The following is a 23,039-nucleotide window of genomic DNA, read 5'->3' as shown; positions in this document are numbered from 1 at the left end:
GGGTAGAATCAACGCTCTAGCCTCTCTGCAGACTTATAAAAAGTGCAGGGGTGCCGCACGTCTGCCAGCTTCCGAGCTGAGTTGGAACTTTCACGTGATGCTTTGATGAGGACGAACGAGCGACTTAGAAGGATGTCCGAGCGGGGCAACGTTAGCAAAGACGATCTTTGCTGCTGTTTTTTTTCCCGTGAGTGGGATTTCTGGCCCGAAATCCAAATCGGAGCTGTTGAAGAATCCCAACTGTTGTTCAATTATTATTATTCTTAAGGACTAGCTACGTTTTTTTTATTATTATTGAAGGTCTCTAACTGCATGGTTGCACCGGACTACACTGCGGGGCTGTTGTAAGCCACTCTCTCTTAGACACGACGTTTACACACACGCATACACAGCCGCAACTTAATAATAATAGCGATCGGTTTGCATTTTGCAGAAAACGGTAGGTAGGTAGGTAGGTAGATCGAACTGAAATTTAAAACCACATTTTCACATTCAAATAAGATCTGCTTCTACCTTTTGATAGGGTGGGGGATGTTACATTGCTGTCCGTTCAAAGGCACTCTCAATTTCTGAATTTCTCTGCTGTATTCTCATGGGCGTAGTCAGGATTTATGGGGGGGGGGAGGAAACCCACCTGTCATCATCCTCTATCTGGCTCTGTCTGGTACAGGGTTTCCCAAACTTGGGTCTCCAGCTGTTTTTAGACTACAACTCCCATCATTCCTAGCTAGCAGAACCAGTGGTCAGGGATGATGGAAGATGTAGCCCCCCCCCGAACGTCTGGAGACCCCAAGTTTGGTAACAAATTCGGAATGAAATGTTTTAAATTGCTTTCTTTTGACCCCAAGTGCTCAGAAAAAAGCTATCTCAAATCTTTCTACAATTTCTACTTTTGGTTAAGTATTTTTATTTATTTACTTGAATTGGGGGGCAGCTGACCCTCCTGGTTACGCCCATGTGTTTTCCATTGTCCACTGCTATCCATGCTGGTGGATGGTTTTCAAAAGAAATGGAATCGGAAGAAGCTTGCAAGTCTCTACTCCAAGCAATGGAAGTCGAGTCTTCATCTTTTGTAAGTCTGTGGGAAATAACACTGACAGACACTGCAGGGCAATGAAACAGGAAGCGAGTGCAAAAAACAGGGAGCAAAGTGGCTATTGGTAACATAGATGCAAGAAAGGGAGAGACTGATACATCCTTCACTCATGGGCAGAATTCTGTGGCTACTTTTGATGCCCTGTGTCTGCTGGGCAGAGCATCTCTTTGTACACAGAAGGTCCCAGGTTCAGTCGATGTGGGATGTTCGGTCTGAAACCCTGGAGCGCCGTTGCCAGTCAGTGCAGACAACACTGGGCTCTGTGGACTCAGTGAAGGCCAGCTTCCTATGTGTGTGCTTTGCATATTTGAAGGGTAAAAGTAACAGGTGCTCATAAGAGACAACGCAGAAGACCTGGAGTTTATCACTGCAGCCGTGTGGCAATATCACTCCTCGCTCACTCCTCACTTGTCCCTGTTGCTTTGTTATAAGTAGCTTTTTGTGGCTGCCTTTCCTTTGCCTAAATTAGTAACAGGAACATACAAATATCACCTATTTCCCCTCTTTCTTTCTTTTTATACTTTCAGAGTTCTATAGCAAAATCTCCCCCCCCCCCACTTGTGTTTCCTAGAAGTACAGTATAGCAGTATTCTCTCTGCCCCCCCATTTTTATTTTTATTTTTGTTTCTCTGTTTAATTTTTGTTGGGTTGCTGTAGGTTAAATGTTTAGTTGAGGTTGGCGGCTACTTTAATTTTTGGGTATAACTGTAAACTGTTTACTGTATTATTGTTATTGGTTTTTACTGATTTATTGGTTTATATGTTGTTTGTATATAGGATATCTTTTTTTAAATGTTTGATGCTTTGTTGTGTTTTATATGTTGTAAGCCCCCCAGGGTGGCTGGGGAAACTCAGCCAGATGGGCGGGATATAAAAAAAATAAATTATTATTCCATTCCACTACCCTATCACCCCAAAAAGTAGAAGCAAAGGCAAAAGTCATGCCTTTTAAACTAATGTCTTACTGTGTGATTTATTTATTTTTAAAGCAAGCTTGCCTTACCACTACTCATTGTGCTATGGGTGGAGAAATAAACTGGGGGCGAGGTTGCTTAATAGGCTTCCGACAAGGTATTTTTTCTGTTCAAAATGGCCTAGAAGCATTAAGCTGGGGGGATTCTGAGAAGGGAAAACTCCACTAAGAATGTTTAAGGCTGCAGTCCCTTTGCCTCTCCCCCCCCCAGCTGCTCCTCTGCATAGGCTGCAATTGTATACCTATTTTCCCAAGAGTAAGCCCATTGACTGCCTATTTGATTGTTCTTTATTTCAAATAATGTCAAAGAAATCTATGGAATTATGAACAGCCTGCAGTTAGTTGCCGTTGGCCCAATTTATCATTGGGGGGGGGTCATCTGTTAGTTACTTCTGAGTAGCCGGAGATGGAGGAGACTCTTGAGAGTCCCATGGACTGCAAGAAGATCAAACCTATCCATTCTGAAGGAAATCAACCCTGTGCTCACTGGAAGGACAGATCCTGAAGCTGAGGCTCCAATACTTTGGCCACCTCATGAGAAGAGAAGACTCCCTGGAAAAGACCCTGATGTTGGGAAAGATGGAGGGCGCAAGGAGAAGGGGACGGCAGAGGACGAGATGGTTGGATAGTGTTGACGAAGCTACGAACATGAGTTTGACCAAACTGTGGGAGGCAGTGGAAGACAGGAGTGCCTGGCGTGCTCAAGTCCATGGGGTCACGAAGTGTCGGACACAACTAAATGACTAAACAACAACAACAGCCATACATAAGACTGTGGTGTTAAACTCGCCTCTTCTCAAAGCTGCTTTAAAAAATAAAATTGGGAGGTTACATGCAGCTGCTTACAATACCACTGTTGTGTGAAAAGGTACTCTCTCTTGCCTGCCCCGAATGTGTTTTAGGCACACCTGTAGGATTCCTTATGGTGATTTCACAGGATTTGACACACTGTGGTGGATCAATGAGTGAAGAGTGTACCAGTGTTCCAATGACACACTGCTGCCAGAATAGCCCCCACTTGCTTCAGTGTTGCATTTTGAGGTGTTAATGTAGCACTCTGAGAGTGGCACAGGAAATGGCAATGGATACAAAGGAACATGAGTGTTACACACGACCCACACTGAAACATCCCAAAGGTTCTCCGCATATCTTGGGTTTGGCTTCCTTCAAATGAAGATCGCTGGAAACAGTGGTCTCTTTGTGATATATCATTTATTTACATGTACATACCCATACCCTCCAACATTTCTCCGATGAAAATAGGGATGTCCTATTCCATCATATTAATAATAATAATTTTATCTGGCTCGATTGCCCTAGGCCCTCTGGGCAGCTTACGAAATATATAAAAACATAATAAAGCATTAAATAACTTTCCTATACAGGACTGCCTTCAAATATATTCTAAAAGTTGTGTAGTTATTTCCTTGGTTCGGGGGACACATAACTTCTTAGCCTCCAACATGCTTTTGATGAAAATAGAGACGTCCTAAGGAAAAGCAGGACATTCTGGGATCAAATCAGAAACCGGGACGGCTTCTGTAAATCTGGGGCTGTCCCTGGAAAATAGGGACACTTGGGTGGAATCTAGACACACATAAAAAATGCTGTGAAAATGCTTTTTTAAAAAAGTTTTAAAAATATACAGTGGTACCTCAGGTTACATATGCTTCAGGTTACATACGCTTCAGGTTACAGACTCTGCTAACCCAGAAATAGTACCTCGGGTTAAGAACTTTGCTTCAGGATGAGAACAGAAATCGTGCTCTGGCGGTGCGGCGGCAGCAGGAGGCCCCATTAGCTAAAGTGGTGCTTCAGGTTAAGAACAGTTTCAGGTTGAGAACAGACCTCCAGAATGAATTAAGTACGTAACCAGAGGTACCACTGTATATTGAATTTGCTATAAGCTCACCTTCGCCATCTAGTGTCACATTTGTACAATGCACTTAAAACACACTTAAAACGTTATATTTGCAGCTGTACAGCTGAGTCCTTGGGAGGGTCTGATATACAGGCTGAGCAAAACATGACGTTTCAGGCATTAACACTCCAACAGGTCTTGCTCCTCCATTGGCTTTTTGGGGAGTGTGGGGACAGCAACACCCAATGCCATAGCTTTGGGTCCAGCACAGAAAGCAAATCAAGCCTGTGCCTCTCTGCATTGTGGTTCAACTGCCAGCTTTATTGTTCTTACTCTCACCATTGAATTCGAACATATTTAATGCCTGACGCCTATAAATGGATAACAATGGCACCAGGCATGCCTTCCTAGGGAGAGGATTCTGCAAACAGGGAACCACCGCCTGCGTTTCATGCTGCCACTCAACACACACCTCCTGTGTGAGGGCTCATGCTGAGAAGGGCCACCGAGGACAAACATAGGGTAAATATAAATATTAATTAATTAAAATAAATATATCATATACTCACACTGTTTTCTTATTCCCCTGCCTGCCCTCCAGTGGGCTGTTTTTACATGTGTTTTTTGTTTTCTTTTTTGAGTAGAACCACATGGTTATTGTTATTGTTATTGTTATTATTAACCAGTGTTTGATTTTAATCACATCTGTTCTGCAAAGTAACACAAACTGGCTTACACACACACAAAAAAAACAATTCAGTGCAACACAAGATAAACTCCAGCCTAAGCAAAAACAATTCACAGCAAAATACACAGCAAGAGAAAGGAATCACAATGCTCAGTTAATTGTAAAAAAAGTAAAAATAAAATAAAAGTAGTTTGTGTCATGCTTTGGGGATCACTTATGGGTGTGTGCCCAGCAGGTACACACCTCTCTGTCTGCCCTCTGTCTGTTGGCACTGCGCCCAGCGATATGCCCCCCGCCTCAAGCTCCCAAGTGTATTTTATAGCCAGTGCTGCTCTGAGATCCGGTACAAGGCTGGTTCTGGGAAGAAGCCATCCCTGGAGTCCCTCTTGGTTCCTAGGCAGCTGCCTTTGCCTTTCTGCCGCAGTGGTTGGGGTTGAAGAAGAGACAAGCTCTGCAGAAGAGGCCGATGAAACGCACAGAGGAGAAGTCTGATCTGCTGCTGTCCTCTCCTTCCTGCCTGAAGGAATATTATGGTTCATCCTTTTAATTCTCGGGCATCATTTTACCTGGACAGAAAAACAAGTAGAACGGGGAGACTTAATTATTCAAGCTAGGATTTAACTAGAGATGATAAGCATGAAGGCATTGTTTAGGGGAGGCTGCAAGTTCGGGCTCAGAGGGAGCTGCGGCTCACCAGCTCTTGTCTGACCACAACGCCCATCAAACCCAGGCTTGAGGGCAGATACCAAAAGATTCCAACTGAGAAACGACTCTGCCCCTGTGGAGATGGCAATCTGGAAACAGTGGCTCATGTTCTCCTGTCCTGCCCCCTTTATAAAGATCTGAGGAATGAGATCATCACCCCACTCTTACTTACCATCCCAGGCCGCCCATCTGCGGCCACATTGTCCTTTCTTTTATCATATCAAAATGAACAGACAACAGCAAAGGTTGCTAGGTTTATCGAGGGTGCAATGAGATTAAGGGCCACTTTCCGTGTGCGGCTCTGGCTTGCCAGAGTAGCTTCGTCACGCTGGTCACGTGACCCGGAAGTGTCTTCGGACAGCGCTGGCTCCCGGCCTACAGAGTGAGATGAGTGCACATCCCTAGAGTCTGGCAAGACTGGCCCATACGGGCAGGGGTACCTTTACCTTTTTATCTGAAGAATAATCGTGGTCATTTGATTGCCCTTTTTACCCATTGTTGTCTTTTTAATGGTATATACTGTTTGTTTTATGTTGCTATGGCCGTTGGCTAATGCGAATAAAGTTTATCTATCTATCTAACGCAGGCATCAAGGATGATGAGAACTGTATTCAGATAACATTGGGAGGGTGACATCTTCCCCATCCCTGCTGCAGGTCTTTTATAAGAAAGAATAATTTCCCCCCATTATACTGAAATTTTGATGTAGATCTAGGGGCAATTACAGTATATTAAAAGGTGCAGTTTGTAACACTGGGATCAGTGGGAACTCTTTTCCTATTGCAGTGTGTGTGTGTGTGTGTGTGTGCGCACACACACGCATGTTGGGGGCCCCCAGTCTGTATATATTGTATGTGTAAATTTTGCAGCTGGTGGGGAAGGGTTAAACATCTTCTCCCCTATACACTACAGTCCTGATGAAAATTGCCCCCACACTTGCTTTTTTTTTGGGGGGGGGATAACTTTTATTGGGAATAATAATAATAATAATAATAATAATTTTATTATTTATATCCCCCCATCTGGCAGGGTTTCCCCAGCCACAAACAAGGATTATGGGAATAATAAATGATACAAATAAGCAGAACAAGTTTTCTCGTGCCATTTCTATATTCAGTTCAATTTGATCTTTATTACGGTCCAGAGACCCAACAGATCATTACAAAGCAATACACAATTTAGACAGCCTACTATATTGCAAAAACAGCATAATAAATTTGCAGTAAGCCCTCCATCCAGAAAACAGCAATGCTGATGTGACTGCTAGCAGTTCATTCAGCTTCACATGTAGTTAGGCTCTCAAATGCAATGAAGCTTCATAAAAAATAGTATCCCTACGTATAAATGTCAACCTTTTGCCTCCCCTGTTTAATTCTGGGTGTCTTGTTGAATCCTTGCTGCATAAGCACAGCTCACTGAAGTCCAAGCAGACCTTAAATCCCAACCGCACGAGTAAACTATCATGTGATTCTCTTAGCTTGACATTGTCCTTTCCCATTTCCCAATTATGGACTGGAAACTGCTGTTTACCAGGCAATAATATTTGCTTAGGTAGCACAGTGTAATCTACTTTGAAGGCCACCAGGCCTCCAAGCTCTTGTGCAGAGAGAGGCCGTTCCCATTATCTACTATCAAACTCTGTTTTAACTGGAAATATTGGGGGTTGGAGTGCTGAACCTAGAACCTTCAAAGCTAAGTATATGCTCTGGGCTTGTCTCTTGAGTCTGACAGCATTACCTCTACTTGCAAAGAAGCCTTGCAATGCTTCTGGCACCTCTCTGAGTATCTGAAGCTTGTAGATCTGCTGGTAGATCTTCTCCGCTACGTCTTCTGCCTGGAAAGATGAAACGACGGCAAGCATCAGGCTACCTTTGGGTGCAGGTTTCTCTGCTCTGACGTGAGATCTCTTTTCTCCTGCTTTGAGTTTGGAATCTTTTTCAGCCTGAGGGCCACATTGCCTCAGAGACAACCTTCCAGGGGCCAATAGTGGGTGGGGCAACAGATGGGTCTGCAGGAGTGTGCCTTTGGGGGTGAAGTCAAACAGTTGAGCTAGCAGCACTGAAATGACCTCATCAGGGTGCAAGCCTGGGCCAGATGATAAGACCTCATGCTTGCTGATGTGGTCCAAAGGAAAGCAGAGCAAAACGTGGGCTGTAGGAGTTGCTGGAGGGAGACATACAAGGTGCCATCTAACCATCTTAGGGACTCCACTCTGGATTTGTGTAGGGTTTACTCCTTAACCTTTTCTTCTCCCAAAGATATCCTGCAAGGTAGCAGAAGATCAGAGTTTTCCTTCTCCTAGATCAGGCTTCCTCAACCTCGGCCCTCCAGATGTTTTTGGCCTACAACTCCCATGATCCCTAGCTAGCAGTGGTCAGGGATGCTGGGAATTGTAGTCTCAAAACATCTGGAGGGCCAAGTCTGAGGAAGCCTGTCCTAGATGGCCCCTCTCCCTAGGTGGACGAGCCTCATCTGTTCTTCACTTCCCTCTACAGCACATGCAGAAACTACTTTCTTGACCGCTGGACCAACTATTGGTCTCATCCACTCAATCTGCCAGAGAATGTGTTCACATGCAGGGGAAGTCCCTAACTCACTGATGATTTGAGACCTGTTGGCTATCCTCACCTGGTTTAGCCAGCCAGTCAAATCTGGTTTACGGGATGTGGCCACTGTCGCATGCTGACAGCTTCTAGGAGCCACAGGTAAGAGCTGAGTGCAGGGTGGAGACCAAAAGTGGACATTGTACCCCAGAAGAAGGTGCGTCACCCACCAGAGGTCCTGCCCCTCCCCTAACACTTCATACACCCTAGTAGGCTACAGTCCAGCCACCAGTGGCACCATCTTGCACCCACGACTGCGGATACCCAGGGCCCAACTGATGTCTTGGTGGTAAAGCAGTTTCTGATGTTTGGAAGCCTATCTTGGTAGCTCACCTTATCTGCCATTATCTCATTGGCCTTTCCCAGGTGGGAAAACACTAGGAGGATCCCAGCCTCTCTTATCCTTAGCTCAGGATTATAAATGGCCCTCAAAGATGTCTCCATAAAGGTTCTCTTCTGATCTTCTGTGAAGATGTTTCTGAACAGCTAAAATCAAAAGTGTCCACATTTTAAAGATTGCGTGGCAGAAGTACATGTATATATATGTGTATATGTGTGTGTGTATAGATACATATGTGTGTGTGTATGTGTGTACATTTGAATGGAACAAGTGGAGATCCATAACAAAAGTTACAGTGTCTTCTTTTCCTAAGGCCCCTCCAAATGGGTGTCATTGTGGTTGTATTCTGCAACATATTATTCTTGACATGGGAGGTGGGTTTATTCTGCTTTAGCTTGCTCTGCGATGCTTCCTCAGTGCCAGCACATGATTGCTGTCAAGCAACAAAAGCAGGACAACAATCAACCAGGACAGTTGTGGTATAGAAAGCTATGGAACTTCAGCAAGACATTGTGGGGTGTGCACTGACTGGAAATGAGCAGTGTGACTACCCCCAAAACTTTTGCAGTTGCAAACAATCCTTCAAGCAGGATTATGTGTGACCACCCCAATAACTTCATGAGCACAAATAATCATGAATGGAAAGGGATTCATCTGGAGGGATAATCATCTCTGGAGGATCTGGTGTCCCTCACAGGAGTCCTGTGAAGGGCTCCACCCAACCTGGAATTAGGAGCTGTGTAGCACTGGTTGGGCTTGAGCAGGGAAGAGTATCATGAGAAGAAAGGAAGAAAAAGACATACTTCTTTCTTTCCTAACCCCCATCCTTGGGAGAACTTACCCCATTCTTCCAAATAAGTCTGAAGAGCTTTGGTTTAAGGATGGCTGCTACTTTCAAATCTGAGTATATTATTGCTCAAGCTTGTAAGGGTGGGGTAGGTTTCTAAAGTATGGGGAAGGTAGGTGCCCTGTTTCTATTTCAAGCAGGCTAACTCCCTTTCCCTTTCTTCCATCCCCACAAACAGAACCTACAAAGCCTGGTGGGCCGTGGGTGCTACTAAGCATGCCCAGTCAAAATGAAGTCTCCCTCTCAGGTTGTAAACAGATACATTTCTACATATCTAGAGAGTCCCTCAAGTGTGCATAAACCATCGTCTTGTCCATGGTGGCCCCATTTTGCTGCCAAAGTGGTAGATAGGGGTCAGGGTTTCCCAAACTTGAACCTCCAGCTGTTTTTGGACTACAGTTCCCATCATTCCTGCTAATGAGGGGTGGTGGGAAGTATAGTCCAAAAACAGCTTGGGTCAGCTGGTGACCCAAGTTTGGGAAACTATGGCATAGGGCCACTAAGATCGTTCTTGAAAGGAACGGTGCTGTGGTCAGAGGGCTCTGTTACCAGCACCACCAATACTGAGGGCTTGTCCACACTTGGGCTTGTCCTGAGCCTAGAAAGCATGGGTCTGAGTGGTCTTCAGCTTGTCCTATGCATTCTTAGAATGGGTCTGAGTGGTTTCCCATTGCCCTGTGGCTTTCCCAGGGAAAACCCACTCTTTAGCGATGAATCAGGGCAAATATCAATCACCGAAAACCCGACTGATGTTTGTTCCGATTCAGCTCCAAAGAGTGGGTTTTCCCCAGGGGAAAGTGAAAGTATGGATGAACCTCTTCTACACCAGCCTAATTTTGGGAAAGCCTGAGGCATTTCCATTGGGTGTGAACTTGTCCATATTTAATGCTGCCTCAGAGGTATGTTCTTACCTCACCCACCCTGCAGGAATCCATGTAAGCCAGCATTTTCTGGTCTTCGTAACTGTGGCACCACAGTTCTTCAGCCTCACTCACGCTCAGCCCTGACAGGGAGACAGCAGAAGTACCTCTGTTTCTGTCTATGTAATGGGTCTCCTTGACATTACGACCTGGCATCTTTCTGTCCCCTTCGGAAGATAACTGCTATCTGTGCAAGGATTTGTGAGGTATCCTAAGATTTCCCCACAAGGGGATTTGTCCAATCCCACTTGTTCCTGCAGTGGTCCGAAGCAAGACTTGAGAAATAAAGATTTGCATCTGGGTTAGGAGAAGATATGTCAAATACTTTGTGGCCTTAATTGCTATGCTTACGTTTATATATGGAGTGTGGCCTATGGGAGAAGACGAGGGCAGCATGAAACACAACAGTGAGCAGGCTGCCAGGTTTTTGGAGTTTTTTTGCCAGTATCAGCTTTCTTGTGGAAGAATTAATATGTGAAAAGAAGGGAGATCGTTTCTCAGTTAAGTCCTAATCCCTGTGGAATACTTTGCCCTCTGGGATCTATACAAGTTAAGAGAAACTAGAACAAGTTAAGAGAAACTAGAACAATTACACCTTTCAGCATGGGTGAGGAGATTAGCTCAATGCTACAGTGCTGAATGGGACATGGGTGGCGCTGTGGTCTAAACCACAGAGCCTAGGGCTTGCCGATCGGAAGGTCAGCAGTTCGAATCCCTGCAACAGGGTGAGCTCCCGTTGTTCAGTCCCAGCTCCTGCCCACCTAGCAGTTCGAAAGCACTTCAAGTAAATAAATAGGTACCGCTCCGGCGGGAAGGTAAATGATGTTTCCGTGAGCTGCTCTGGTTTGTCAGAAGCGGCTTAGTCATGCTGGCCACATGACCTGGAAGCTGTCTGTGGACAAACGCTGGCTTCCTCAGCCTATAGAGCGAGATGAGCGTGCAACCCCAGAGACGTCCACGACTGGACCTAACGGTCAGGGGTACCTTTACCTTTACAGTGCTGAAACAATAAGCCTGGAAAGAGTTTATAAGATGTGATAAGCATGAATTGCCCTACCTTAAGCACATGTAGGTGAAGGTAGGATAGGTGAAGTGGGGGGGGGGGGGGCTTCGGGTCAGAAACAGGTCCTACTATTCAGAAGAGTGAGGGGGTCACCAAGGCAACTGATAGTGGGTGTCATGAAACTGCTAGCTATTTAATTTACCACTTGTGCTTTTAACTCCTAGGAAGACAGAGTTGTGGGATTTTCAACCTCTAGTTTCAACATAATTTGAGTAGCCTTGACTAGGTTAGTGTGTGTGTAAAATTTGCACACCATCCTTCACCTGTCGATCTCAAGGCAGTTCACAACATAAAATTGCAATACACACAACACTTATGATTTATAACAAAATTATGATATAAAAATGTCCATGGTTCAGATGCATCTCCAACTCGCTTTGAAACATCTTGAGGAGATACATCCTTAATGGAAAATGTTCTAAAGGGATGAGACACTGTATATGGATTTTCATGAAGAAGAAGAAGAGGAGTTTGGATTTGATATCCCGCCTTTCACTCCCCTTCAGGAGTCTCAAAGCGGCTAACAATCTCCTTTCCCTTCCTCCCCCACAACAAACACTCTGTGAGGTGAGTGGGGCTGAGAGACTTCAAAGAAGTGTGACTGGCCCAAGGTCACCCAGCAGCTGCATGACACTGTATTATCAGTCACTGGAAGCCATATGTGGCCTCCCAACAAGAGGCTGCTGGTCTCATGTTTTCAAACCAACTTACCCATCTGATCGAGGAGCAGCTCATAAAGGCAGCTGATGGTCAACCTGGCCTGGTTGCTCACATCTTCCATCGTATCTGTGATACAGATTCCAAACTCTGCCACGTGGTGTCCCAAGGCAGGAAGCTCAGTAGACTTCTGCAGGGACAGAAGACAACAGAGATCTCCACCCATATTTTGTGGTCTGCTTCTCCCCTTGTTTCAACTGAGCTCTACTCTTCACATCCTCAGTCCAGTATATCTGAAAGAGCGTCTCCACCCCCATCATTCTACCCGGACACTGAGGTCCAGCACTGAGGGCCTTCTGGTGGTTCCCTCACTGCGAGAAGCCAAGTTACAGGGAACCAGGCAGAGGGCCTTCTTGGTAGTGGCACCCGCCCTGTGGAACGCCCTCCCACCAGATGTCAAAGAGAACAACAACTACCAGACTTTTAGAAGGCAGCCCTGTTTAGGGAAGCTTTTAATGTTTGATGCATTACTGTATTTTAATATTTTGTTGGAAGCCGCCCAGAGTGGCTGGGGAAGCCCAGCCAGATGGTGGGGTATAAATAAATTATTATTATTATTATTATTATTATTACCCCAGCCTGTGAGGAAGACAGGTCCTTAGCAGGAATCCTTGCTGTGGACACATTCCCATGAACATGGAGAAGGGGAAATGACAGGTTGGATCCGCTTCACCTAGTGCTTATAATAATATAATAATCACTTTATTATTTGTACCCCACCCATCTGTCTGGTTTGCCCCAGCCACTCTGGATGGCTTCCAACAAATATAAAAGCATAATAAAACATCAAACTCATATCTCCTAATTGGGGCTGCCATATTGAGCAAGGATCTGGGGGTACTCACATTGAAATCTGGCAGCAGAAGAGCATGTCGCAACACAGTGGTGCTGCAGAGGACAGACCTATACCTCTCTTGGGGATCGTTGGAATGAATCCAGAAGTTGATGTGCTGAGGAAGGAAGCAGCAGCTCAGAATGACTGCAGCACCTGGCCTGAGACTTACACACCACACATTGACAACTGTGTCCCCACAAACATCTCTTCTTCCTCTCTGCCCTGTCATTTGAGCCTGAAAAATTCTAAATGGACTCTGCATTTGTTGACAACTTTGGTCAGCCCTTTGGTCGGCTCTCACAGCCCTTCACTTCATCAAATCTGGCCCTCTTTGAAAAAAGTTTGGACACCACTGCGACTTAAGCCATGTTGCTATACTGTTGCCTGGCGGGTGATGCTGCTGACTCAAATAATGCCTACTACAATGAAAACTATATTCCCATGAGATGTATTTACATGAAACATTGTTTATTGTGTTCTCGTTCTCTCTTTCTCTGGGATTTATGTGAACAATGAACAGCTGGCTATAAATACATTAAGCAAATATTCATAAATGCTTTCCCTGCCAGATTCTCCATCGTATAAGTGGCAAGAGAAAGTGCCACTCTCTTCCCTTTAACCCACTCACCTTCAAAATAAACAGCAGGTGGCTTGTAGTTGGAACCTCAGACAGCAAACCCTTCAGCATGATCTCCATTGTGTCTGCAGACGATTGGTAGAGAGCCTGAAGGGAAAGAGAGCCAAAGGCTAGTGCAGGGTATTGCAAACTTGGGTTTTCAGCTGTTTTTGGACTACAGCCCCCATCATCCCTAGCTAGCAGGACCAGTTGTCAGGGATTCTGGGAACTGTAGTCCAAAAAACAGCTGGAGACCCAAGTTTGCAATACCCTGGGCTCATGTGTAGAGCAGGAGTGGGGAACCTGTGTCCCTCTAGATGTTGCTGAACTTCAACTCCCATCATTCCCAGCCTGCATGAACAATGGCGAGGAACAATGGGAGTTGTAGTCCAACAAGATGATCTGGAGGACCATAGGTTAGCCACTCCTGGTGTAGAGGCTGAATTCCTTTGCCTGCTAACAAATAAGATGACAATCAGACTGCCACTTCCTGAGGAGTACCCATGTTAAGTCTGCTGCAGGGGAAACAACAGAGTCCTGTGGCTTTTGTGGACCAGAGTTCCACTTCATCAGATACTTGAAAGGTTGTCTTCATTGGCAGGTAAGAACATAAGATGTGTTCTGATGGAGCAGACCAAAGGTTCACCCAGTCTGGCATCCTCTTCCCAAACAGATGGAAAGCCCGCAAGCAGGACCTGAGTGTAGCATTGTTCCTCCCAGAAACTGGTACTCAGAGGCACACTGCCTTCAGCAGTGGAGGTATAACCTAGATCAGGGGTCAGGGAACTTTTTCAGCAGGGGGCCAGACCACTGTCCCTCAGACCTTGTGGGGGGCCAGACTATATTTTTTGGGGGGGGAGATGAATGAATTCCTGCGCCCCACAAATAACCCAGAGGTGCATTTTAAATAAAAGCATACATTCTACTCATGTAAAAACACACTGGTTCCCGGATCGTCCGCAGGCCAGATTTAGAAGTCTCCGGGCCTTAGTTTGCCTACCCAGTGGGCTCAAATGTCATGAGACGCAAAAAATGAGAAGTCTGCAGCAGTTCAAGTGGTAAAATATATGCAGATAGACTACAGAAAACCGTGTAGCTCAGTAACAAGATGGAATGTGTGATGCAGCCAAACAACTCCCCGTCCTTATTTTTCTGATACTTGCACCTGCCTGCTGTAGCCCTGAGGATGGACTGTCTCTCAGCAATATGAGCAAAACTAAAGGGACGGTGCACCACAGAGCCAGAAAGAGAATATTCTCTTTCCCCAGTATTTATAAGAAACCCTGAATTTACCTGGCTGTGAGGATTTTCCAAATCTGTTTCCATGTTGAAAATGCCATGGAGAGCCAGCCGCAAGATACCAGACAGTTGCTCAGGATCAAATGGGGGCTTCATTTTGCTGGCAGGACCAAAGGAAAAGCAACTGGTTATTATGCTGGTGGAGAGGAGGGGCTGTGAAATAGAGAAAAATGCAAATTCTGTTCTCCCTTTAAAAGTGGGGGGGGGGCACCTCCTTCCTCCATGGAGTCTTTTCCTCCATGTTCTCCTAAGTAAGCCAACAGTGTCATGTAGATGCTGCACATGCCTGGAAATGGCAAGTTTCAGCCCTCTCACCAGAGATCATGATGCTCTGTCTGCAAATCCCACTGAGAATCAGAGAACTGTAGAGTTGGAAGGGACCCTGAGGATCATCTAGTCCAGGGGTAGTCAACCTTTTTATACCTACCACCCACTAATGCATCTTTCTGGATGGTAAAATTTTCTTACCGCCCACCAGTGCTCGATGGAAGCAAGATTCAGCTTATGCCGTAGAACCCCCTACTGCCCACCTAGAATCCTGAAACGCCCACTAGTGGGCAGTAGGGACCAGGTTGACAACCCCTGGTCTAGTCCTTGAATGCAGGAATTTGCAGCTATCCAATACAGGGATCGAACCTGCAACCTTGGCATTATCAGCACAGCGCTCTAACCAGCTGAGCTATGTCCAAGAAAAAGGTATGTGGGGTTTTCTCCTTAATGAGAACTATATGCTGAGCACCACTTTCCTGGCTGAGGATCCTATGGATTGGAAGTGCCTGAAGTTTTCTCTGCCTGTCTCCTGCCCTGAGATAAGTTGCTGTGGTGTCATGGGCTGGGGAAGGAGGAGGTTTGCAGAACCCGGATAAGCACAGACCTGCTTTCAAGCATTCTAAATGAGGCACCCACGTTGCAGGCGCCAAAAACCGAATGCTCAGGACCCTAAGCAGCATTCTAAATCAACAGGACTTGTCTAGATTGGGAATATGAGCTATAGGAGAAAACTTTAGAGTTGCAAAGAAGAATGTAGAGTAGCGCCCTCAGAAGAAAGTAAGAGGAGCAGACAAAACAAAGGGCTTGGGTTTAAGAAAAAATAATTTAATCTAGTGCACATTTGTAGTTTAAAGATTATCATCCAAGAGGAGTCTGGAGCATGACCATAAAAAAGCAAGAAAAGACATGGGAAAATCTGAACTGAATATCATCAGTATAACAGTGATGGTACGCGGGACGCAGGTGGCGCTGTGGGTTAAAGCCTCAGCGCCTAGGGCTTGCCGATCAAAAGGTCGGCGGTTTGAATCCCCGCGGCGGGGTGCGCTCCCATTGTTCGGTCCCAGCGCCTGCCAACCTAGCAGTTCGAAAGCACCCTCGGGTGCAAGTAGATAAATAGGGACCGCTTACTAGCGGGAAGGTAAATGGCATTTCCGTGTGCGGCTCTGGCTCGCCAGAGCAGCGATGTCACGCTGGCCACGTGACCCGGAAGTGTCTCTGGACAGCGCTGGCCCCCGGCCTCTTTGAGTGAGATGGGTGCACAACCCTAGAGTCTGTCAAGACTGGCCCGCACGGGCAGGGGTACCTTTACCTTTACCTTTTAACAGTGATGGTACAAACCAAAAGAAATCACAAGGGACACTGACTGAAAGAGGAAGCAATGAAGGGAAGCAAATCTCCACATCAGTACCACATATTTAATGCACATTTAAAACACATGGGTTTCCCCAAACAGTAGTTTACTCCTCACAGAGCTACAATTCCCAGCACCCTTAACAACCAGAAACCCGTTTGGTTTTTAAAACAAACAGGAGGGAATAATAGAACTTTGTGTGAAATGTAGTTTGAGGTGGAGCTGAGGATTTCTGGGTTTATTCCGGCAGTGGTGTGGGGGGTGAGAAATGCAACTGGAAAGAAAATCCCCCTTCCCCAATGAGAAATACCAGTGCTAGAGCCAGTCTGGATGTCATTGTCATAGGTTGACTTGGTACCTGAGGTTGTAGACCGTGAGCATTGAGCAGGACAGGAGGAACGATGGCACAGAGTGAACAGGCAGTGTCTCCATCACCACCTGGGAGTGAGCGGTACATGTAGGACGAAAGGGGAGAGTCATTGCTGTGTAACACTTTCCTCCCAGGTTCTATTACTCAGCTGCAGTGGTGTAGCAGGGGTTGCCAGCGCCTGGGGCCATGCGGAGGGCAACAAATGGAATACGCATGCACATTCAACTGCCTAATGGTATCTGCGTCACCCAGGAGATTATAGCCACAGAGATAAGAAAATAAGAGTTGTTCCATTTTCTGGAGCGGTCACTTCCTGGTTTGCATGGAGAAACTGTTTTCAATGGAGACCAGTGACGGAAGTAAACAGCTGCATCGAAGCAGCACCGGGTATTGAAATTTTGCACCCCCTAACAATCTTGCACCCGGGGCAACTGCCCCTGTGGTTTCCTCATGCTACACCACTGCTCAGCTGTATTTGTCGCTTTTCCCCATCTAGTTGTCTTCCCCAAACCTCCAAGCCGACATTACACCTTCAGGATATCATTGTTATTATTATTATTTACAATAGATTTGGCCATCCTGTTCTAATATGGCTGCACACCTCTCTCCTTTCTGCCACAGCCACATCTCCTCCCTTCCCCTGGGTTCTTCTGTACTCCTCAACATGTAGTCCACCCCCCCCCCCATGCTTAAGCTGCCCACCTGCCCCACAGGATTCCTGGTGCCAGATATCTCACTTACCAGAAGTGCTTCCACCAATTCATTCTTTGTGTATGGGAGATCCAAGGTGTCCTTGCCACTTTTCTGCGCAGCCATGCAACTAGCAGAAAGGGCACGGAGGAAGCTAATTTTCTCCTCATTGTTGTCCAGGATATTCTGGAAAATATTATTCATTCAAGCTGCCCCTACTCCTATGTGGGAACGGCAACAACGTCTTGCAGCGCAGAGTGACACTGTCCAGCATTCCCACCACCCCACTCCATTCCATTCCCCTTCTCCCATTTTCCATTTCCTCCACCCACAAATCTCCATCATCATTCCATGGCCACTGAGCATGCTGTATCCTTATTGGGCTGTATCCTTATCAGCCCTCCAGATGTTTTGAGACTACAATTCCCATCATCCCTGACCACTGGTCCTGCTAGCTAGGGATCATGGGAGTTGTAGGTCAAAAACATCTGGAGGGCCGAGTTTGAGGAAGCCTGCCTTAGGGTGTGTGTGTTTTTGTAAAACTTTTTTTTGTACTTTGGCAAATGTTGGGGCTAACTTCTTTGTGGGTGATGCTGTTTTGGCTATGTAAACTATGGCAATCGCAGCCTGAACCAGGAGCTGCTGGCATGGTAAGCAACAGCTGCCCCCTGACCACCCAACAGCTGAGTTGCTGTTACTCAATTCTGACCAAACTAAGCTTCGTAAAGCAAAATATACACCAGGAGGCGGCTTAGTTTGGTCAGAATCCAGTATAAATGAGCCACCGTAGCCACTAGAGCAGAGCTTTCCAAAATTTTCATGTTGGCGACACACCTTTTAGACATGCATCATTTTATGACACAGTAATTCAGTTTCACTAGCAAACTGGAGCTTAAACTAACCCCTTTCCAGCCCCAGGAGGAGTGTGGGGAGCGTTCGCACGACACACCTGCCCACTGCAGCTGACAAACCAATGTGTTGCGACACACAACTTGGAAAGCTCTATGCTAGAGAGCTGTGAAAATGTGTGCCATGGGCTTTTTAGACTTGTCTACCCACGTACAGTACTACCTGAAACCAAAGGGGTGCTTTGGTTGCCAGATGCGATCCCCCCCCCCAGTTCTCCTCCCCCCTCATTATAAAACCTGTCCTTTGATACATTGCATTTCCACAATATATAATGAGAAGCAGAGCCTGCAATAAAATATTGCACTGTACTCTCACCTCCTAATGGGAGTGCTCTTCCTAATGGAGCTAGCCATGCCTTCTCTAGCAAGCTGTTCTGTCTCCACCTTGAGTTACTGCCCTCCCCACCTTGCCAAGCTCTCAGCATTCCTGGGTTACTGGGCATAACCTGAAATTCTCAGAGTCCCCCTGAGAATGTGTAGACATCCCCTTCCTTTTTTTAGCGGCTCCATTTCAGCTGCAGTGTTGTTGGCACTGAGCTCCTGGAGTCAGTCAGAGAGAGTAGCAATATGTCTGGACAGCGTATCCTTGTTTCAATTTTTTGCTTAGCTACATTTTATGCAGCCCTCAAGACTCAACTTCAACTTCCACCAGTCCCAGCAAGCATAGTCAATGGCCAGGAAATACAGTTCAGCAACATTTGGGGGGACCAAAGCTTCCCAATATCTGTCTTAGGTTTTATGCTTCACCACTTTCACAGTTTCTTAAGGGTTCTGGGATATTCCTGATGCAAGGGATGGGTTGATGGGAAATGAAAACAGTATTTTATCCTGGCGGTCTTTCTTACTGGTAAGTTTTTATTAACTCCATGAAGTTGTCACCCTTAAGAAATTCCCAGGATTCTTTGGGAGAAAGCCACGATTGTTAAAGTGGTTTAAGAGTACTGCTCTTTAGTGCTCAAACGGAGCTAACAGGAATTTGGGTTTTCCCCAGATTGCTATTTTTTCTGATATATCACTGAAAAGCAGGTTTTCCCTTGGAAAGGAGCAGGAAAAGTAGAAAACTCCCTAGACCCATGCTGAGAAAGTGTGGGTCAAGTGGGAAACTGCCAGGACTTGTGCTTTCTAGCCACAACACATGCAGAAGTGTGGATGAACTCTGTAATATATATATGAAATCAATAATTGCAGTCACCTGTCTATGACAGTTGTGTACATTTTACAATTTTGTGTGTGTTCTGTAAGCTGCCCAGAGTGGCTGGGGAAAGCCAGCCAGGCAGGTGGGATATACATAATAAAATCATCACCATCATCATCATCATTCAGTGCATGGTGTGGGAGTGACCATGTGCTCAAGATCCTGCAAACACAAGTTTTGCTTCAAAAGAAGGAAGGAAGGAAGGAAGGAAGGAAGGAAGGAAGGAAGGAAGGAAGGGGAAGTTTGTACCTGTTCTTCACAATTAGGTGTTTCCATCATATTAACGATGATGTCAAGATCTGATAAGTTCCCCATCTCTGAATAGATCGAGGGCATCGACTGGATCGTAGATTCCAAGGTACTGAATGATGAAACTACAGCAAAAGATATGGTAGAAGCAGATTAGTGGGCCTTTTTAGTGGGTACTCCTGGAGTACAAGAACCTCTCTCTTTTTTGCTGCCCAGGGCAGTCATTTTAGGCTGGCACCCACAGCACTCATGTCAAAACAGCACTGGAAAACCAGTAATTCCATACTTCATCAAAAAGGGGTGCAGCCAGGGCCGGATTTAGGTTTGATGAGGCCCTTTATATATCCAGCTGTTTATTATATTTATGATATTTAATTTCTCCTTGCCCATTGGGAAAACAAGCCTTCCTTAAACAGGACCATTTGGTGCCATCATTGCAATGGAAAACCCCCTTGCAACCAGGCCCCACCCCTCTGCCTCAGTCTTTGTGACTGACCCAATTCACCAGATTCTTGGCTTTTGTCTGAACAACCCACTTTAACACCCCCCCGGCACCTCCTTACCTACAGTACCCCCAATTGTACTTGTGCTCTCTGGGGTGGTGCTCACAAGTACTAGTGAGTTGTGGTTTGTCAGGGCACGGACATCGAGCCGATCAACGTTGGGTTGCTTCGTCTCCATTACTGGGTCTTGCTTCTCCTGTAGTGGTTTAAAGCTTTGGGGGCTGGTCTTGCAGTTCCCACAGCAGTCCCACAACAGTCTTCTGTTTCCCCCATCCCCTACCGAAACATCCCTGTGCGCTCTGCAAAGGCGAAACCTCCAGGATTTGGAAGGCCCTTTCTTCTGATCCTTGGATTCAGGGCCCACAGCTTGCATCCTGTGGTAGGCCGTGCATGGCCTGCCCTTGGGAAGGGTCTCCAAGGAAACATCAGGTTCTCTCTCAGGAGCACTTACACTTTCCTCTTCCGCTGGAGCAGCATTGGTGTTCCTACTTGAAAGGAGGGCCCGCAGTCTTCCCAACCTTGAACAGAGTGGGGGAAAGCTGAGGAACGGGGCTTGTGACGCCACCTTATTTTACTGAGCTTAGTCTACCTTAGCCCTCTAGGATGGGGAACCGGTGGCCCTTCATAAGATGTTGGACCACCAGCTCCATCCAGTACACAGACTGAGACCATTCCTGCCTGCAGACTGTCTTGCCAGAGTGGACTACTGCAACACACTCTACGTGGGGCTACCTTTGAAAGTGACCCGGAAACTGCAATTAATCCAGAATGCAGCAGCTAGACTGGTGACTGGGAGTGACCGGCGAGACCATATAACACTGGCCCTGAGAGACCTGCATTGGCTCCCAGTACAGTGGTACCTCAGGTTAAGTACTTAATTCATTCCGGAGGTCCGTTCTTAACCTGAAACTGTTCTTAACCTGAAGCACCACTTTAGCCTATGGGGCCTCCTGCTGCCGCTGCGCTGCCGGAGCACAATTTCTGTTCTGATCCTGAAGCAAAGTTCTTAACCTGAAGCACTATTTCTGGGTTAGCGGAGTCTGTGACCTGAAGCATATGTCACCTGAAATGTATGTAACCCGAGGTACCACTAGCGGTACCTCTGGTTGCAAACTTAATTTGTTCCGAAGGTCTGTTCTTAACATGAAACTGTTCTTAATCTGAGGCGCGCTTTCGCTAATGGGGCCTCCCGCTGTCGCCACGCTGCTGCCACACAACTTCCACTTGCATCCCGGGGAAACGTTCGCCTCCAGGTGCACCTACTTCCAGGTTAGTGGAGCTTGTTACCCGAAGCATTCGCAAGGAGGACGGTACGTAACCAGAGGTATTACTGTACAGTGGTACCTCTGGTTGTGAACGGGATCCGTTCCAGAGCCCCGTTCGCAACCTGAGCAGAACGCAACCCACGTCTGCACACGCACGGGTCACGATTCGCCGCTTCTGCGCATGCGCATGACATCATTTTGAGTGCCTGTGCATGCGCAAGCAGCGAAACCCAGAAGTAACCCTTTCCGGTACTTCCGGGTCGCAGCGGGACGCAACCTGAGAACGCTCAACCTGAAGCAAACGCAACACGAGGTATGACTGTACTTAAACCGTTGAAGGTAGGTCTGTCTTTTGAAAATAAACCCTGCCATGGCTGGGGAGGAAGGAATTCCCTAGAACTGTTCTGAACTATAGCAGGCCTGGCTCATGGTATTTGGTTGTCTGAGGGAGTTTGGCAAAAGCCAGTTGGACTAGCAGCTGAATCTGAGGGCAGCAGAGTATTGTAGGGGATGCATAATATGTATGCCTCTCACGCAGCAACTGGGGAATGGCAGGGAGGCTGCCGTGGCTGCTCCCTGCCACCTGCCACCTAAGGCAATTTCCGCACTCTGCCCAATGGTAGGACTGTTCCAAATGGATATTGTTAGAACCAGCGTACAGAGCTGCTAAGAGATCCTACTTACATCTCTGAATATCTAATTCCCCCCGTCACATTCAGTCTCTTCAGGAAGTGTTGTCCGGAGGCTTCTTAATCACCTGGGCGAGGTCTAGAAAACAAAAGTATTTTCAGACTGAACAAATCTCTGCCACCAGCCAAATCAGGAACAAATGCAACCCCCATGTTCCCCCTATATGGGATCCGACATGAACACACAATCCCCATGTACATCATTTCAAACTGATTTTTTAGTGTGGCATCAACTACACTTTACAACTCTCTGCCTATTGATATCTGGCAGGTGTCTTTAATTCCTCTTTCTCTCTCTTTTAACCTGTTTTCTATTCTTTTTTTCTTTTTCTTTATCTCCTCCCCTTTTTGTGTTTTTATTATAATCTAAATAGAAGTCTTAGTTTAGTTAAAAATGGGTAAAGATATTAAGCTTTGTATTTTTCTCTATAAGCAATAATTTATTTATTTAAGATACCTGGCAGGTGTCTTCACTATACTCTTTCTGGGGCTTACTTAACATTTTCTTATTTAGGCAAACAGATCCAGACATTTAGTAGTTTCATGTGTTTTAATTTGTTTTTAGCTCATTGTTGATTTTAATGAGTTGTTGAATGTTTTTTCTTATAAGGCTATTTTTAGCCGCTTTTAATTGACAAATTTACTTTTCCGTAAACCGCTTAGAGGTTTTATTACGATCAAGGACTATGTAATTATTTCCCCCAAATAAACAATTTCCTACTGATGTGACAAGTCAGTCCAAAGCACACACATGTTCTGTGTGTTAGGATCATTGGAAGTTGTCTCAGTTATTCCCCCTTGTTCTTCAACCTAATCTGTTCCTCTAGGCCACTGGCATGGCCCAACTTGGGACTACAATTCCCATCATCCCTAGCTAACAGGACCAGTGGTCAGGGATGATGGGAATTGTAGTCCCCAAAATATCTGGAGGGCCAAGTTTGGCCAATTCTGCTCTACTGGCTCCAGCGTTGGGGAGAGTTCAGTAT

The 23,039-nt window shown here is 46.1% G+C and overlaps 1 protein-coding gene across 3 annotated transcripts; it reads right to left on the bottom strand.

Annotated features, from left to right (window-relative positions):
* Nucleotides 1–3,977: 3,977 nt before the first annotated feature.
* On the bottom strand, nt 3,978–22,526 carry LOC310667538 (maestro heat-like repeat-containing protein family member 7). 3 transcript variants are annotated; one of them, XM_083420159.1, is made up of 14 exons: nt 22,511–22,526; nt 22,049–22,132; nt 20,160–20,617; nt 19,597–19,721; nt 17,296–17,430; nt 16,543–16,622; nt 14,558–14,663; nt 13,277–13,372; nt 12,659–12,763; nt 11,808–11,943; nt 10,025–10,116; nt 8,260–8,412; nt 7,061–7,157; nt 3,978–5,184 (listed from the first exon to the last, which is right to left on the bottom strand). In XM_083420159.1, coding segments are annotated over exons 2-14 (1,608 nt in total). In that variant the 5' UTR covers nt 22,051–22,132; nt 22,511–22,526; the 3' UTR covers nt 3,978–5,161. The 3 variants fall into 3 exon arrangements, with proteins under 3 accessions (XP_083276285.1, XP_083276286.1, XP_083276284.1); XM_083420160.1 differs by lacking the exon at nt 22,511–22,526 and having other exon boundaries at nt 20,160–20,295; nt 20,551–20,617; nt 22,049–22,407; XM_083420158.1 differs by lacking the exon at nt 22,511–22,526 and having other exon boundaries at nt 22,049–22,404.
* Between the last annotated feature and the right edge of the window lie 513 nt (nt 22,527–23,039).

The sequence above is a fragment of the Podarcis tiliguerta genome (genome assembly GCF_965153285.1).
Source record: "Podarcis tiliguerta genome assembly, chromosome: 17".
Taxonomy (NCBI): domain Eukaryota; kingdom Metazoa; phylum Chordata; class Lepidosauria; order Squamata; family Lacertidae; genus Podarcis; species Podarcis tiliguerta.
The sequence above is the reverse complement of the archived record's forward strand: the minus strand, read 5'-3'. Positions and strand labels throughout refer to the sequence as shown.

What these genes read in the sequence shown, in the direction of transcription:
- LOC310667538 (XM_083420159.1), bottom strand. An exon ending in GCTGCTCCTCGATCAGATGG is followed by an intron (nt 10,117 to 11,807) that starts GTAAGTTGGTTT and finishes TCTCCCTGTCAG; the next exon opens with GGCTGAGCGTGAGTGAGGCT. An exon ending in AGGCTTCTTTGCAAGTAGAG is followed by an intron (nt 5,185 to 7,060) that starts GTAATGCTGTCA and finishes TTTTCTGTCCAG; the next exon opens with GTAAAATGATGCCCGAGAAT.